This window comes from Neoarius graeffei, chromosome 19 (assembly GCF_027579695.1).
Source record: "Neoarius graeffei isolate fNeoGra1 chromosome 19, fNeoGra1.pri, whole genome shotgun sequence".
Classification (NCBI taxonomy): Eukaryota; Metazoa; Chordata; class Actinopteri; order Siluriformes; family Ariidae; genus Neoarius; species Neoarius graeffei.
In genome coordinates, this window is record NC_083587.1 from 51,378,009 (window position 1) to 51,393,120 (window position 15,112).

The following is a 15,112-nucleotide window of genomic DNA, read 5'->3' on the forward strand; positions in this document are numbered from 1 at the left end:
TTCCCCAGTTCGCCTAATGTGCGCGTGAGTTTTTCCCCCTCGTGACAGCGCGATGCAGCCCAGCCTCAGTGGACTTCAATGGCATTTGGGAGCTATGCGCTTTTCAATCTCAAAATGCAAGACGGTTATTGGACAAATACTGCGAAAACGCCCGCCCACGGACTCCGAGCCTCACAGTGGGAGGGACATGGCAGTTTCCGCGAGGAGGCTGATGATTGGTGAGAGCGGCCGGATATTTTCTTTGATTGACAGCTCGTTTCAAATATAGACAGGCAGCGGTGAATTTCAGTTCAGTCCCATGCGGATTCGCAAGTGCTGTGGTGTATTGTAAGAGATCAGCTTACATTTCGATTTCATTCATTACATACGGTTTCTACCAGCTTTTTTTAGTTTGTATATATTTTCATTGTAAATAAAGTGTAAATATAGTGTTGTCAAGTTTGCTATCTTAGTTCCAGAAATTTCTTTTATTTGAGTGACTGAACTTGAACTTGAGGGGGCTAGTCAGCTAGCAAGAAAGCTGCGCACGGATGCTAAGCATTGCTGATTTAATTTTGGCGAAGCCATTTGCCAGTCTTCCTTTTGAGGAAAAAATTAAAATTAAAGAGCAGGGTAGACCAACGCCTCAAACTGACTTGGTGAAAAAGGTAGGGAATAATACTTGTTCCTTTCAGCTCTCCTGGTACGAGAAAGTGAATTGGCTAACAGCAAGTGACCCACATCAACAACAGTAAATAGGCTACTTTAGTAATATGTCATGGATGGACCAAAAATATAGAATCTATTTAAAATGTTTATGCTGAGTATATTATATTGGAATATATATTTCTCTGGATATGAATTAAACACAGCTACAGTTTGGAAAACATTTTTAAACAAAAACACAGCCGAGAACATTTCACACTACAGACCTGGATTAAAACTGAAGGGTTATCAAAATTGTCAATAAAACATTTCTCAGTCAAAATAAGTAAAATATAGGGAAAGTGTCATTGAATGAAATGTGTGGCACCCAGCTCTATGTTTGGCTCCCCAAGGTCAGTGCTTGTGCCTATTCCAGAACACTCTGCTGTTACTGCTGAGGTTCCTGACAAAGAGCTGCTTTCAGTAATGATCAATTTTTAAACAACATGCCACAATTTTAAAATATAAAATGTTAAAATATACCCCCCCCCAACACCACCATCATGTATATTGGACAGTAGGCTAATGGGCCAAAAGAACCTGTTATTTCACAGTTTGTGACCCTGCCAACAATCAGCCAGATCAGAGGCAAGAGTATGGGCAAAATTGATGTGTTTTTTCTTTTAAAATCTGGAAATATCGTAACCGACCAGCCTCCCCTGTTTGAAAGACTACCAGCCGCCACTGACGTGACGTGACCCTAGTGATTACTGATCGGCTGTCTCAGTGTCACCTGCAAAAAAACCATCACGTTTTAGAAAAGAAAAGAAAAAAACATCCACCTTCAAAGCCGGTTCATAGTAACAAGTAACAAGGACCTTGATAGAAATGTAGTGGAGTGAAGAAAAGTACGATATTTGTCTTATAAGTTTCCAAAAAAAGAAATACTCAAGTAAAGTACAGATACTCAAAAAGTGTACTTAAGTACAGTACTCAAGTAAATGTACTTCGTTACTGTCCACCTCTGCGCTTAATGATGATCAAAGCAGAGTAGACTGTATATCAGTGTTGCAGAAAACGCTGGCTAGTTGAGTCAGCTACTATCTGTTATTGACAGTGAGGGATTACGACGCAATGAAAACGAAAGCCTACCTTAAAGGAACAGTCCACCGTACTTCCATAATGAAATATGCTCTTATCTGAATTGAGACGAGCTGCTCCGTACCTCTCCGAGCTTTGCGCGACCTCCCAGTCAGTCAGACGCAGTCAGACGCGCTGTCACTCCTGTTAGCAATGTAGCTAGGCTCAGTATGGCCAATGGTATTTTTTGGGGCTGTAGTTAGATGCGACCAAACTCTTCCGCGTTTTTCCTGTTTACATAGGTTTATATGACCAGTGACATGAAACAAGTTCAGTTACACAAATTGAAACGTAGCGATTTTCTATGCTATGGAAAGTGCGCACTATAATGACAGGCGTACTAACACCTTCTGCTCGCTTCGGCAGCGCATTGATACGGAGCTCAGATATCAATGCGCTGCCGAAGGTGTTAGTACGCCTGTCATTATAGTGCGGACTTTCCATAGCATAGAAAATCGCTACGTTTCAATTTGTGTAACTGAACTTGTTTCATATCACTGGTCATATAAACCTATGTAAACAGGAAAAACGCGGAAGAGTTTGGTCGCATCTAACTACAGCCCCAAAAAATACCATTGGCCATACTGAGCCTAGCTACATTGCTAACAGGAGTGACAGCGCGTCTGACTGACTGGGAGGTCGCGCAAAGCTCGGACAGGTACGGAGCAGCTCGTCTCAATTCAGGTAAGAGCATATTTCATTATGGAAGTACGGTGGACTGTTCCTTTAACTCGCAGCTAAACAGAAGCCCACACTTTTTTAATTTCTCAGGGAATTAATAGTACAGTAGGTTTATGCATGTTAAATTCTTCTGGTGATGAAGGGTTAGAAAGCATGCGAGTGCAAAAGATTTCTTGATCTATCATGAAGTGTCCTTTCCGGATTGAATCATTTCTGAATTAATTTTGTGCAAAGATTCTGTTTGTCACTTGTTATTGGTTTATTATTAAATTATTCAGTCATAACATCAATTCCCTCATCCGTGTCTCAGGTCTGGCTGCATTCAGGGAGAGACGGCTGTCCCGGTCTCATAAGTTTCTGTGCCTGCGAGTCGGCAAGGCCATGAAGAAAACGTTTCTGTCCAACGCCAGCGCCTCCATGCAGCAGTATGCCCAGCGTGACCGTAAACACGAGTACTGGTTCTCCGTGCCACAGGAGAGGTGAGTTAGAACCAAACACAGCCTTCATTTATTCTTCCTCCACTTTCACACAGGAATGAGGTTTGGTGTCGTCTCTTTTTTTTTCCCAGAAAATTAATTTCTTCGGGATTTTATTTGAGATTCAGTTCATATGCTGGTAGAGAAACCTTTTGGAATTTTTTTTTTTTTTTTACGGTCCCTGAATTTAGACCCATAGAATAGATTGAACTCATAACCACATAGGTTTAATGTTACATAATTTGCTGCACTTTTCTGACAGCTCTTCATTAGATAATGTTTTCCTAAATTTCATCATTTAACAACTTTTAATTCCCAATACAAAGCAGCTTCTGAGGGCCCATTAAAAACAATCAACTGTGTGTTCCTAGCAAATTAAACTCTAGTCCACAAATAATGTAATTCAATTTGAACATGGTTAATTTTAAACCAGAAGTAATTTCCCTCATCCTTGCTGTCAGTTCTGCTTGTCTGTACCATTACAATGCCGCCTTTGTCGTTTGTCATGCGAGGACACGCTGAGAATCGCTTTCTTTCATATAATACAAGCACCCAGTGTTCATCTGTCTGTGGCCTGGCTGCTGTCCTTTGCCCTCGATTGAATATAGATATGCTTTTGATTTCTTTGTTTGAAATCTATCTTACTTAGATTAAAAAACATACATGCACATGTACTAGATATCATGGTGCTGTATGTATTCTTCTATAATCACTCTTTGCAACTCTTTTGAGCAGAAAAGCATCTAATGCCGCTTTTCCACTACAAACGCGGCTGAGCCGTGCCGTGCTGAGTCAGGCTGAGTTGAGCTGAGCGGGGCTGTTGGAGTTGCATTTCGACTACAACCGCGCTGAACCGTGCTGGCTGGAAGTGGGTGGACACATTGGGTGGAGTTAGCGAAAGTGGGTGGACGTCACGTGATGTCGTTAAGCGGCGCAAACAGTGACATCAGTGATCTTTTAAGCGGTAGTCTCACGACCCGGATAGTAAACAATAAACATGGAGGACATGGAGTCGTTAGTGTTGCTGGTCTTGGTGCTGTGGCTTGTTGTCACCGACAACGCCAACAGATACTGGCAAGAGCGTATAGATGACGCGAGGCACATAAGGCTTCAGAAATTCTCGTAATTCTTCTTCTTCCGGGTTTGCGGTGTTTACAGATCCCAGCGTGCTCGCGGGGCGTGTGTGGGCATGTGAGGACACTCCTCCTCACCAATCAGTTCACAGGGGAGTGTCTGCTCACGCCCCCAGCCTCACTCAGCTCGGTTTGGCTCGCTTCAGCCCTACTCCAAAACCGTGCGAGTTTTGGGGGCTGAGCAGGGCTGAAGCGAGCTGAGTCGTGCCGTTCTTAGATAGTCGAAACGCGAGCCGTGTCGGGCTGAAGCGAGCTGAAAAAGGGTAGTGGAAAAGGGCCATAAGAACATATAACACACACTGGCCCTTCAGGTAGAACAGCAGATCACCACACTGGTTTCTCACAGACTTGCTGATACTGGGTAGTGGAAGTGTGCAAAAATATCTTTTTTGCATCTTCAGCTATCCACTTTGTGCATTTTGAGATGCTTTTCTGCTCACCACATTTGTAAAGAGTGGTTACTCGAACCGTCCTATGAGCTCAGACCATTCTGGCCATACTCCTCTGACCCCTCTCATCAACAAGGTGTTTCCATCTCCAGAACTACTTCTCACTGTATGCTTTTTATATTTCACATCATTCGACGTAAACTGTAGAGGCTGTTGTGCATGAAAATCCCAGGAGATCTGCAGCTTCTTATATACTCAACCCGCACACCTGGCACCAATATACTGTCCGTACTACGAACACAGTCACCAAGATCACACTTTTAACTGATGCTCTTGACCTCATGATTCAAGGTTGCTTTACTGTCATTGTGCAAGGTCCACAACAAAACGGCCCTCAGATATAGACATAAGATTCAAGATTTACAAAGATATACAGTGGTGCTTGAAAGTTTGTGAACCCTTTAAAACTGTCTATATTTCTGCATAAATATGATCTAAAACATCATCAGATTTTCACAAAAGTAGATAAAGAGAACCCAGTTAAACAAATGAGACAAAAATATTATCCTTGGTCATTTATTTATTGAGGAAAATGATCCAATATTACATATCTGTGAGTGGCAAAAGTATGTGAACCTCTAGGATTAGCGGTTAATTTGAAGGTGAAATTAGAGTCAGGTGTTTTCAATCAATGGGATGACAATCAGGTGTGAGTGGGCACCCTGTTTTATTTAAAGAACAGGGATCTATCAAAGTCTGATCTTCACAACAGATGTTTGTGGAAGTGTATCAGAGATTTCCGAGGACCTCAGAAAAAGCGTTGTTGATGCTCATCAGGCTGGAGAAGGTTACAAAACCATCTCTAAAGAGTTTGGACTCCACCAATCCACAGTCAGACAGATTGTGTACAAATGGAGGAAATTCAAGACCATTGTTACCCTCCCTAGGAGTGGTCGACCAACAAAGATCACTCCAAGAGCAAGACGTGTAATAGTCAGCGAGGTCACAAAGGACCCCAGGGTAACTTCTAAGCAACTGAAGGCCTCTCTCACATTGGTTAATGTTCATGAGTCCACCATCAGGAGAACACTGAACAACAATGGTGTGCATGGCAAGGTTGCAAAGAGAAAGCCACTGCTCTCCATAAAGAACATTGCTGCTCGTCTGCAGTTTGCTAAAGATCACGTGGACAAGCCAGAAGGCTATTGGAAAAATGTTTTGTGGACAGATGAGACCAAAATAGAATTTTTTGGTTTAAATGAGAAGCGTTATGTTTGGAGAAATGCTGCATTCCAGCATAAGAACCTTATCCCATCTGTGCAACATGGTGGTGGTAGTATCATGGTTCGGGCCTGTTTTGCTGCATCTGGGCCAGGACGGCTTGCCATCATTGATGGAACAATGAATTCTGAATTATACCAGTGAATTCTAAAGGAAAATGTCAGGACATCTGTTCATGAACTGAATCTCAAGAGAAGGTGGGTCATGCAGCAAGACAACGACCCTAAGCACACAAGTCGTTCTACCAAAGAATGGTTAAAGAAGAATAAAGTTAGTGTTTTGGAATGGCCAAGTCAAAGTCCTGACCTTAATCCAATCGAAATGTTGTGGAAGGACCTGAAGCGAGCAGTTCATGTGATGAAACCCACCAACATCCCAGAGTTGAAGCTGTTCTGTACGGAGGAACGAGCTAAAATTCCTCCAAGCCGGTGTGCAGGACTGATCAACAGTTACCGCAAACGTTTAGTTGCAGTTATTGCTGCACAAGGGGGTCACACCAGATACTGAAAGCATAGGTTCACATACTTTTTGCCACTCACAGATATGGATCATTTTCCTCAATAAATAAATGACCAAGTATAATATTGGTCATTTGATAAATGGGTTCTCTTTATCTATTTTTAGTACTTTAGTGAAAATCCGATGATGTTTTAGGTCATATTTATGCAGAAATATAGAAAATTCTAAAGGGTTCACAAACTTTCAAGCACCACTATAAATTTTTGGTTCATCTTTAGGTGTGTTGACGGATTCTTTTCTGTGGCTCTCATGTGGCTTATATTCTCTGTCCATGTAGGTCAGACCACCTTTACTTGTTCTTCATCCAGTGGAGCCCAGAGACATTCAGCGATGTCATGGGAAGTCTTAGCCGCGAGCCCGGGTTCATGGTAGTCAAAAAAATCGATGAAGCCGACAACGAGCAGACGACATCAGATTCCTCGTCCAAGGAGTGGGAGGTAGCCTCTGTCCATCAGCTGTGTTCTCCAGCCCTTTCTTTGAATTTGCTTTGTTCTTAAAGCTTTTGAATGATCTGATTTTGACGTGACTAATTTGTGCAGCAATTTTACGGTGCATTTGTGTTTGTTAAACAGTACGTTTTGCTTGTGCATTGCCACGTGGAGATGATTTAAACTTGTTGCATATACGTATTGCTGTGTGTTTTGCGCTGTCTTTGTGTTTTGTCTGTGTTTCTGTATTCCAGGTGCCTGGAACGTTAACGTGCTAACCGCACCTCCTCTCCCATTTGCCATCACTCTGTGTTGTCATAGCTTTCATTCACTTTATCTGTCTGAAATTAATTTGTACACTTGCTCAGTAAATTCCCCCATGATTATTTTTTACCGTGAGCTTGAAGCTGGTGTTTTGCATGACTGTGTGCTGTTTTCTTTTCACAAAGCAGCTCATGTATGCACTCGATACATGAGCTCCTCAGTTGTTTGTCGAAACCAGGGGCATGGTTTAAAGACGGTGGTTTGACTTGTTAAACCATGACAATAACGTGACTGTTATGAAGTTCAGTGCAGAGACTGGTATCGATTACATTAATGTACAGTATGGTTCACGTTTTTCTGTTTACATCAGATCATTTACTGTTAACAAATGTCTGAAGGTGGATTATTTTTGAGCTTTTACGGAATCAGATCCACAGAATTGTATGAATAAGCGAGGCGAGGGATTCGTTTCGTTCTCCCCCAGACTGTAGATTCATGCATCCTGTCGGTGACGGTCATGTCAGGTGATTACACAGAATGAACCCCCTCTAGGTTTGAGCTTGTGAATATAATATTATGAGTAATATAATTAAAGCCCACTTCACCGACACATCCGTAACACATCATCAGGCGCAGTCACAGGTCTGATATGTCAGCCTGGTTCAGTGAATGGTTTCAAATGCTGCCAGGATATCATGGAGATTATTGAAATGAAGAGAACACTCGAGAAGAACTCGGATCCTTACGCAGAAATATTTGTCTTGTATGCCATTTTAAAACCAAAACGAGGAGTCGACTATTTTCGAGCTGCTCTGTGATGAGGAGGAGGATGAAAAGATGTAGTCAAAAGCAGGTGGCGCATGTCCTCATGGAAATTAGTAGTGTAGCAATCTGGTGTGAGCTATGCTGAAACCAATCCACCCTATGAAGAAAGTGATACCGGGACTGAGGCAGCACTTTAAATTTTAATGTAAATCAATGATGTAGGAAACAAAGCAGATTGATTTGTCATTCCGTGACTCATGCACTGGACAAAGCCTGGTAGTCTTGTGTTTAGCATAAGTAAAATTTCCTTCCCTGGAGTGTCACCGTTAAACAAGATTTTAGAGATTGTACAGGATGTTCTCGACATTTACTTTGAATTTTAGTTTGGACCAGTCTTGTGATAATGTATTCGTGGGTTAGATATTAATTATGTATAAAATGGGTAAATAATCTTTGGCCGTAACGTTAGGGTAACGTCTGTCTCTCTTTTTATATACACTACCGTTCAAAAGTTTGGGGTCACTTTGAAATGTCCTTATTTTTGAAAGAAAAGCACTGTTCTTTTCAATGAAGATCACTTTAAACTAATCAGAAATGCACTCTATACATTGCTAATGTGGTAAATGACTATTCTAGCTGCAAATGTCTGGTTTTCGGTGCAATATCTCCATAGGTGTATAGAGGCCCATTTCCAGCAACTCTCACTCCAGTGTTCTAATGGTACAATGTGTTTGCTCATTGCCTCAGAAGGCTAATGGATGATTAGAAAACCCTTGTACAATCATGTTAGCACAGCTGAAAACAGTTGAGCTCTTTAGAGAAGCTATAAAACTGACCTTCCTTTGAGCAGATTGAGTTTCTGGAGCATCACATTTGTGGGGTCGATTAAATGCTCAAAATGGCCAGAAAAATGTCTCGACTATATTTTCTATTCATTTTACAACTTATGCTGGTAAATAAAAAAGTGTGACTTTTCATGGAAAACACAAAATTGTCTGGGTGACCCCAAACTTTTGAACGGTAGTGTACAACCAGATAAAAATCACATTTTTGACTTTGTGGGGACATTTTGAAGTTCGTCATAAGGAACGTAGTGCTGTTGATGTTTATGTAAGGTTAGGGTTGGGTTTATGTGCAGGCATAGCGATAGATTGATTCTTTATTGTCATTGCACTTTTGCTATACTGTACAACGAAACACTGTTTGAGGGCTCAGATCACAGCAGTTTATCAATAAAATAAATAATATAACCTTTTAAAAAGCAGCATATTGGCATATAAGCAGCAGTATAAATTGCAGTATGTACTGTAATTAGACAATAACTTAATGACTTAATTATGTCAAAGGAAGATCCTCATGAGGACAATAAAACAAACGTGTGTGTGTGTGTGTGTGTGTGTGTGTGAGAGAGAGAGTATACGACAGCTTGACACTAATTTCAGGCAGGGGGTTGGAAAGCGTGCTGTCTCTTTAAATGCGCATGCTGTGCGATAGGCAGGCGTAGTCTCTCTCAGAGCCAGTCAGATAAGCCGTTGTGCTCCACCTGGAATTTCACTGGTTATTGTTGTGTCAATCATATTCGGAGGAAGAAAAAAATAAGTCCCATGTTGAGTTGGGGTGTTTTTATTGCTCCAGTGTCAGCGACCCTGAAGAATTTATTTTAAGCGGCGGGGATGTGAGTGTGAGAGTAGGAACGCGTCTCACTCTGAAAAAGACATGTTCTCGAGGAGGGTGAAAGAAGTGGAGTCGCTGACTGATAAGTATACTTATGTACGTGGCGGTGTGTTGTGTGGTTTAGTGAATGAACCGCTCTCTCTCTCTCTCTCTCTCTCTCTCTCTCTCTCTCTCTTTGTCTCTCTCTCTTTGTCTGGGGGTTTGTTTGGCTGAACACACCTAACTGAGTTAGCACAATAAAACACACGCTCTTGTGTTGCTGCCATTGTTTTTTTTACACCACTTGCTATTTGTTTATTATTCTTTCTATTATACATGCGTGCCCTTTGTGTTGTTTGGCGGGGGGGTCATGACTCCAAGGAGAACACTTGAGTACTCTAGGAGTCAGCCAGCTACCAGACTGAGGACCAGGCAGCTCGAGGGCTTTCTTGGATATTCATTAAAGTGTTTCCTTGAGGTGCTGAGTTCTATGGTTCTGTTTGCTGGTCCTGGAGGAACGCTCCGGTTTTAGTGTTTAAGGCATCAGTTCCTCTCCAGGGTGCTGTAGTACAACAAAAATAGTTTGTTCATCCAAGACCGGGATTAACAAAGCGGTTTTTGGAGAATTTACGGTATGGAATGGACACCAATCCAGTAGCGTGTTATGCTTTTGTACAGATTGTCATTGTTAATTTGATAGTTCGTCAGCTTTCAAGGAAACAAAAGAATGATGATAAGCTTTATTTATACAAAGGACACACTTCAGCATAGCTGTTCTCCCAGGTGCCCCAATACAAAATAAAATATACAAAATTTATAATGAATATGATAGAGTTAGTTACAATATGAGATGATATCAAACAATTACAATATACAATAGTGACTCTTAAAATATGTACTAGAAGGTATAGGTGACTATTAAAAACATTAGTAGGTATAAGGAACTAATCCAGCCACTGGGGGTGCATAAGCGTACTCTTGGTGCCAGTCCCAAGCCCGGATAAATTGGAGAGGGTTGCGTCAGGAAGGGCATCCGGTGTAAAACTGTGCCAAATCTAACATGCGGATTGAAAAGAGAAATGTGATAGTGAGGTGAGAGAGAGAGTGCAGGCAGGGTGGAGCAGTTGGAGAAGGATTTCGGGAGTCATTTGTGATAGGAAAGTCCCAGCAAAATTGGAGACCGTACCCTTAACGAAGAGACAGGAGGCGGAGTTGAGGATGTTAAGGGTTGCGATCGGAGTGACGAGGTTGGACAGGATAAGGAACGAGCACATCAGAGGGACAGGCAGCACATGTGGAGAGCTTGGGAATGAAGCTACCGTAAGAGAGCTGAGACTGAGATGGTATGGGCACATCCTGAGAAGAGATGCAGAGCATGTTGGAAGGAGAATGTGGAGGATGGAGCTGCCAGGCCCATGAAAACAAGGAAGGCCAAAGAGGAGATACATGGATGTGGTGAGAGAGGACATGAAAGTGGCAGGTGTGGTAGAGAAGGATGCGGAAGACAGGGAGCAATGGAGACGAAAGATCCGCTGTGGCGACCCCTAATCGGGAGCAGCCAAACGAAGAAGTAGTAGGTATAAGGAACTAACTTTTAAATTTAGAAAATTATACCAAAGAATTCGGCTATTTTGATGATTTCATCTTGTACTAGTCTGGTGTTCATCCAGTTAAATGCTCTTGAGAATTTATGTCCCGCCCCCCCAGAGGTGTATCCTCCTCTAGAGTAGCAGCTTTTTTTTTTAATTATTGGCTTTTCAGAAGTAACACAATACATGCACATAACCAAAAACAGGAAACTCTGCAATTCTTATATAAAGTTTATGCCAGAGGACATTACATTATCTTGTACTACAACATACACTTTTATTTTTTTGTTTCCTCAGTAGTAGGTTGATAAGACTGGTTTATACTTCTGCGTAGAATCTACGCCATAGCTTCACCGTAGCCTGACACACACCTCCCCAGAAATATAACTCCATGTCATGGTGACGCAGATCGCAACAACTGTGATTGATCCGCTTGGTAGTGGGACAAGAACCTGGACAGGGGAAAAAGTGCTTGCCTTTTACTTTGGGTTTGTTTTTGATGTTTGATATTACAACCCCGATTCCAAAAAAGTTGGGACAAAGTACAAATTGTAAATAAAAACGGAATGCAATGATGTGGAAGTTTCAAAATTCCATATTTTATTCAGAATAGAACATAGATGACATATCAAATGTACCCGGACCCTTCTTCTATGTAGCCATGATGCTGTAATTGATGCAGTATGTGGTTTGGCATTGTCATGTTGGAAAATGCAAGGTCTTCCCTGAAAGAGACGTCATCTGGATGGGAGCATATGTTGCTCTAGAACCTGGATATACTGTACCTTTCAGCATTGGTGGTGTCTTTCCAGATGTGTAAGCTGCCCATGCCACACGCACTAATGCAACCCCATACCATCAGAGATGCAGGCTTCTGAACTGAGCGCCGATAACAACTTGGGTCGTCCTTCTCCTCTTTAGTCCGAATGACACGGCGTCCCTGATTTCCATAAAGAACTTCAAATTTTGATTCGTCTGACCACAGAACAGTTTTCCACTTTGCCACAGTCCATTTTAAATGAGCCTTGGCTCAGAGAAGACGTCTGCGCTTCTGGATCATGTTTAGATACGGCTTCTTCTTTGAACTATAGAGTTCTAGCTGGCAACGGCAGATGGCACGGTGAATTGTGTTCACAGATAATGTTCTCTGGAAATATTCCTGAGCCCATTTTGTGATTTCCAATACAGAAGCACGCCTGTATGTGATGCAGTGCCGTCTAAGGGCCCGAAGATCACGGGCACCCAGTATGGTTTTCCGGCCTTGACCCTTACGCACAGAGATTCTTCCAGATTCTCTGAATCTTTTGATGATATTATGCACTGTAGATGATATGTTCAAACTCTTTGCAAGTTTACACTGTCGAACTCCTTTTTGATATTGCTCCACTATTTGTCGGCGCAGAATTAGGGGGATTGGTGATCCTCTTCCCATCTTTACTTCTGAGAGCTGCTGCCACTCCAAGATGCTCTTTTTATACCCAGTCATGTTAATGACCTATTGCTAATTGACCTAATGAGTTGCAATTTGGTTCTCCAGCTGTTCCTTTTTTGTACCTTTAACTTTTCCAGCCTCTTATTGCCCCTGTCCCAACTTTTTTGAGATGTGTTGCTGTCATGAAATTTCAAATGAGCCAGTATTTGGCATGAAATTTCAAAATGTCTCACTTTCGACATGTGATATGTTGTCTATGTTCTATTGTGAATACAATCAGTTTGAGATTTGTAAATTATTGCATTCCGTTTTTATTTACAATGTGTACTTTGTCCCAACTTCTTTGGAATCAGGGCTGTAAAACTAACTGTTGTTCAATATTTATTGGCTCCAACTCCTACATGATCGGCTGAGTTTGTCAGCGTTGTTTGAAGTGCTCGAAGGAGCTCAACACACCGGCATAGAAAACCCTACCGCAACTCTGCGTACGGCCTAAAAATCTACAAATCGGCTGTTAGCAGCAAGTATGGTTCATAGGCAGTGTATTTTTGGCTGTGTGTCTTCCATTCAGACACGTCAGATAACTCCTGTCTAGTGGTGAACCTATGATGCGCCATCGTTATCAGTTCCGCTGATGGTCAAACCTCAGCTCAGACATGCATGTACAGTTTAACTCCTAAAATAAACATCATCTCATCCTGTGGAATATCCTCGTTAAATTTTGTTAGTTTTTTTCTTTTTTATCAGACATCTAATTTTTTAGGTTTGTTTACCTGACATGTTTCGACATATCCAAAATATCCTCGTTAAAGTTGACGGGTATGGGTGAAAACAGCAGTGAGAAATCCTCCAGTTGGACAAAGAGCTCAAGTAATCAGATGAACTCAGAAACTGATGATAAACCTTTTTTCCGCCCCCTTCATACTTGATATTCTGAGGGATTGGTTTTTTGCTCAATTTTTTGAGCATACAGAGTTTGTTTATAATATATTGCAGTACATGTGTGTATATATTGCAGTTGAATGACCGATTAATCTCCACGGATCAGTCTTGTGCCTGTTTTACGGTTTAAATCCATTACGTTCATTCATTCGTTCATAGTTTATCCATCAGGATCGTAGGGAAGATGGAGCCAGTGCCAGCTGACATTGGGTTAGGGAGGCAGGGTACGCCCTGGACAGGTCGTGTCAGATTGAACACAGAGCCCATGTTTACATTAGACCGTATCAGCGGATCATCAGATTAACATTTTTAAAACGATTAGTGTGCACACAGCAACACCAATACACGATTTGCGTGCACACAGCAATACCAATACACGGATACGCTCGGCTCCGCAGGCATCCTGCGCTCCAAATCACTCCGCCCTGAACAGCGAGTGCCCTCTGGAGGGTGCGCACTCCGGCCTTGCGCAGCTCACAGAGCACGCGAGTGAAGTGAACAAGCAGTGATTCGGGACTGAGCCGCTGTGTGTGTGATCCCAGCGCATATCACTTACCACTTGCAAGTGGAAGGATGGCAAGCCTAAAGACAATCATAACTACACAATGGGCAGTATTTGCATCAGTATTTGCAGTATTTTCATACTTTTATACTCTTTAATGAAAGGTGATACAAGGCGGAAGTCCGCGCCGTTTTTCAGCAGTCGCGTCACATGACCAACGCCAGCGAATCAGGAAGGTGGATGTCACAGTGACGTTGTCCAATGAGACGCCAGCTAGAGCTCAGCACAGCGTATCCGCGTATTCTGAATGTTTACACAGCACCGGAGCTGACACGATCTGGATTGAATACGTGGACGCTGGCGGATTCCCGTTTCCCGGCGTTTCCAGGCGGTTTAATGTAAACAGACAGAGCATCCGCGAAGAAAACGAGACAGATACGGTCTAATGTAAACGTAGCCAGAGATGAACAACCATTCACACCTCTGGGCAATTTAGAGTAGTCAATAGTGACCTTGTCTGCACTGTGGAAACCCACGCAGCAAAAGGGAGAACATGCAAACTCCACACAGAAAGGCCCCAGTTGGCTGCAAAGTTTGATTGTTGATTTATTTCTGCTTATGCGCCATAATATAGGCCTTCTTTTGTGTTTCTGATTAGCTTGATTACATTGTTCTGCAGCGTAATGACCTGCACTGAGTGCAAGCGTTATTATCTTCATTATTATCATCATCATCATCCTTGTGCCTGTAAAACCTGAACGGTTGTATTATTGAAGAGAAGGAGAGAGGAATCGAAGCAAGTGTGTGTATGTGTCTGGAAATTGATATACACCTCGAAGTTTGGGCTTGCTCAGATATGCGCTGTCATTAAGAACAGAAGCTTTGAGGTTAACTACACTGTGCACAGCAGCGAAGCCTGCAGGTTTGGAAAAATGGGCTGATTAAATGACGTACAATGAATACAGATGCCTCTGAGGTTTTGAACACTGTATCCAGGCCTCCTTTGAGAACAGTGCATCTTTGGAGAGAAGAACAGCATGATGTTGCTCATATACTGTACACTACCGTTCAAAAGTTTGGGGTCACCCAGACAATTTTGTGTTTTCCATGAAAAGTCACACTTTTATTTCCCACCATAAGTTGTAAAATGAATAGAAAATATAGTCGACATTTTTCTGGCCATTTTGAGCATTTAATCGACCCCACAAATGTGATGCTCCAGAAACTCAATCTGCTCAAAGGAAGGTCAGTTTTATAGCTTCTCTAAAGAGCTCAACTGTTTTCAGCTGTGCTA

The 15,112-nt window shown here is 42.2% G+C and overlaps 1 protein-coding gene across 2 annotated transcripts in view; it reads left to right on the forward strand.

Moving 5' to 3' along the window:
• oxr1a (oxidation resistance 1a) overlaps window positions 1–15,112 on the forward strand; it is a 142,166-nt gene that overhangs the window by 116,072 nt on the left and 10,982 nt on the right. For both annotated transcript variants that reach the window (XM_060900229.1, XM_060900228.1), the window contains exons 8-9: window positions 2,756–2,924; window positions 6,521–6,680. In XM_060900229.1, the coding sequence (XP_060756212.1) occupies window positions 2,756–2,924; window positions 6,521–6,680 (329 nt within the window). The remainder of the gene's footprint in view (window positions 1–2,755; window positions 2,925–6,520; window positions 6,681–15,112) is intronic.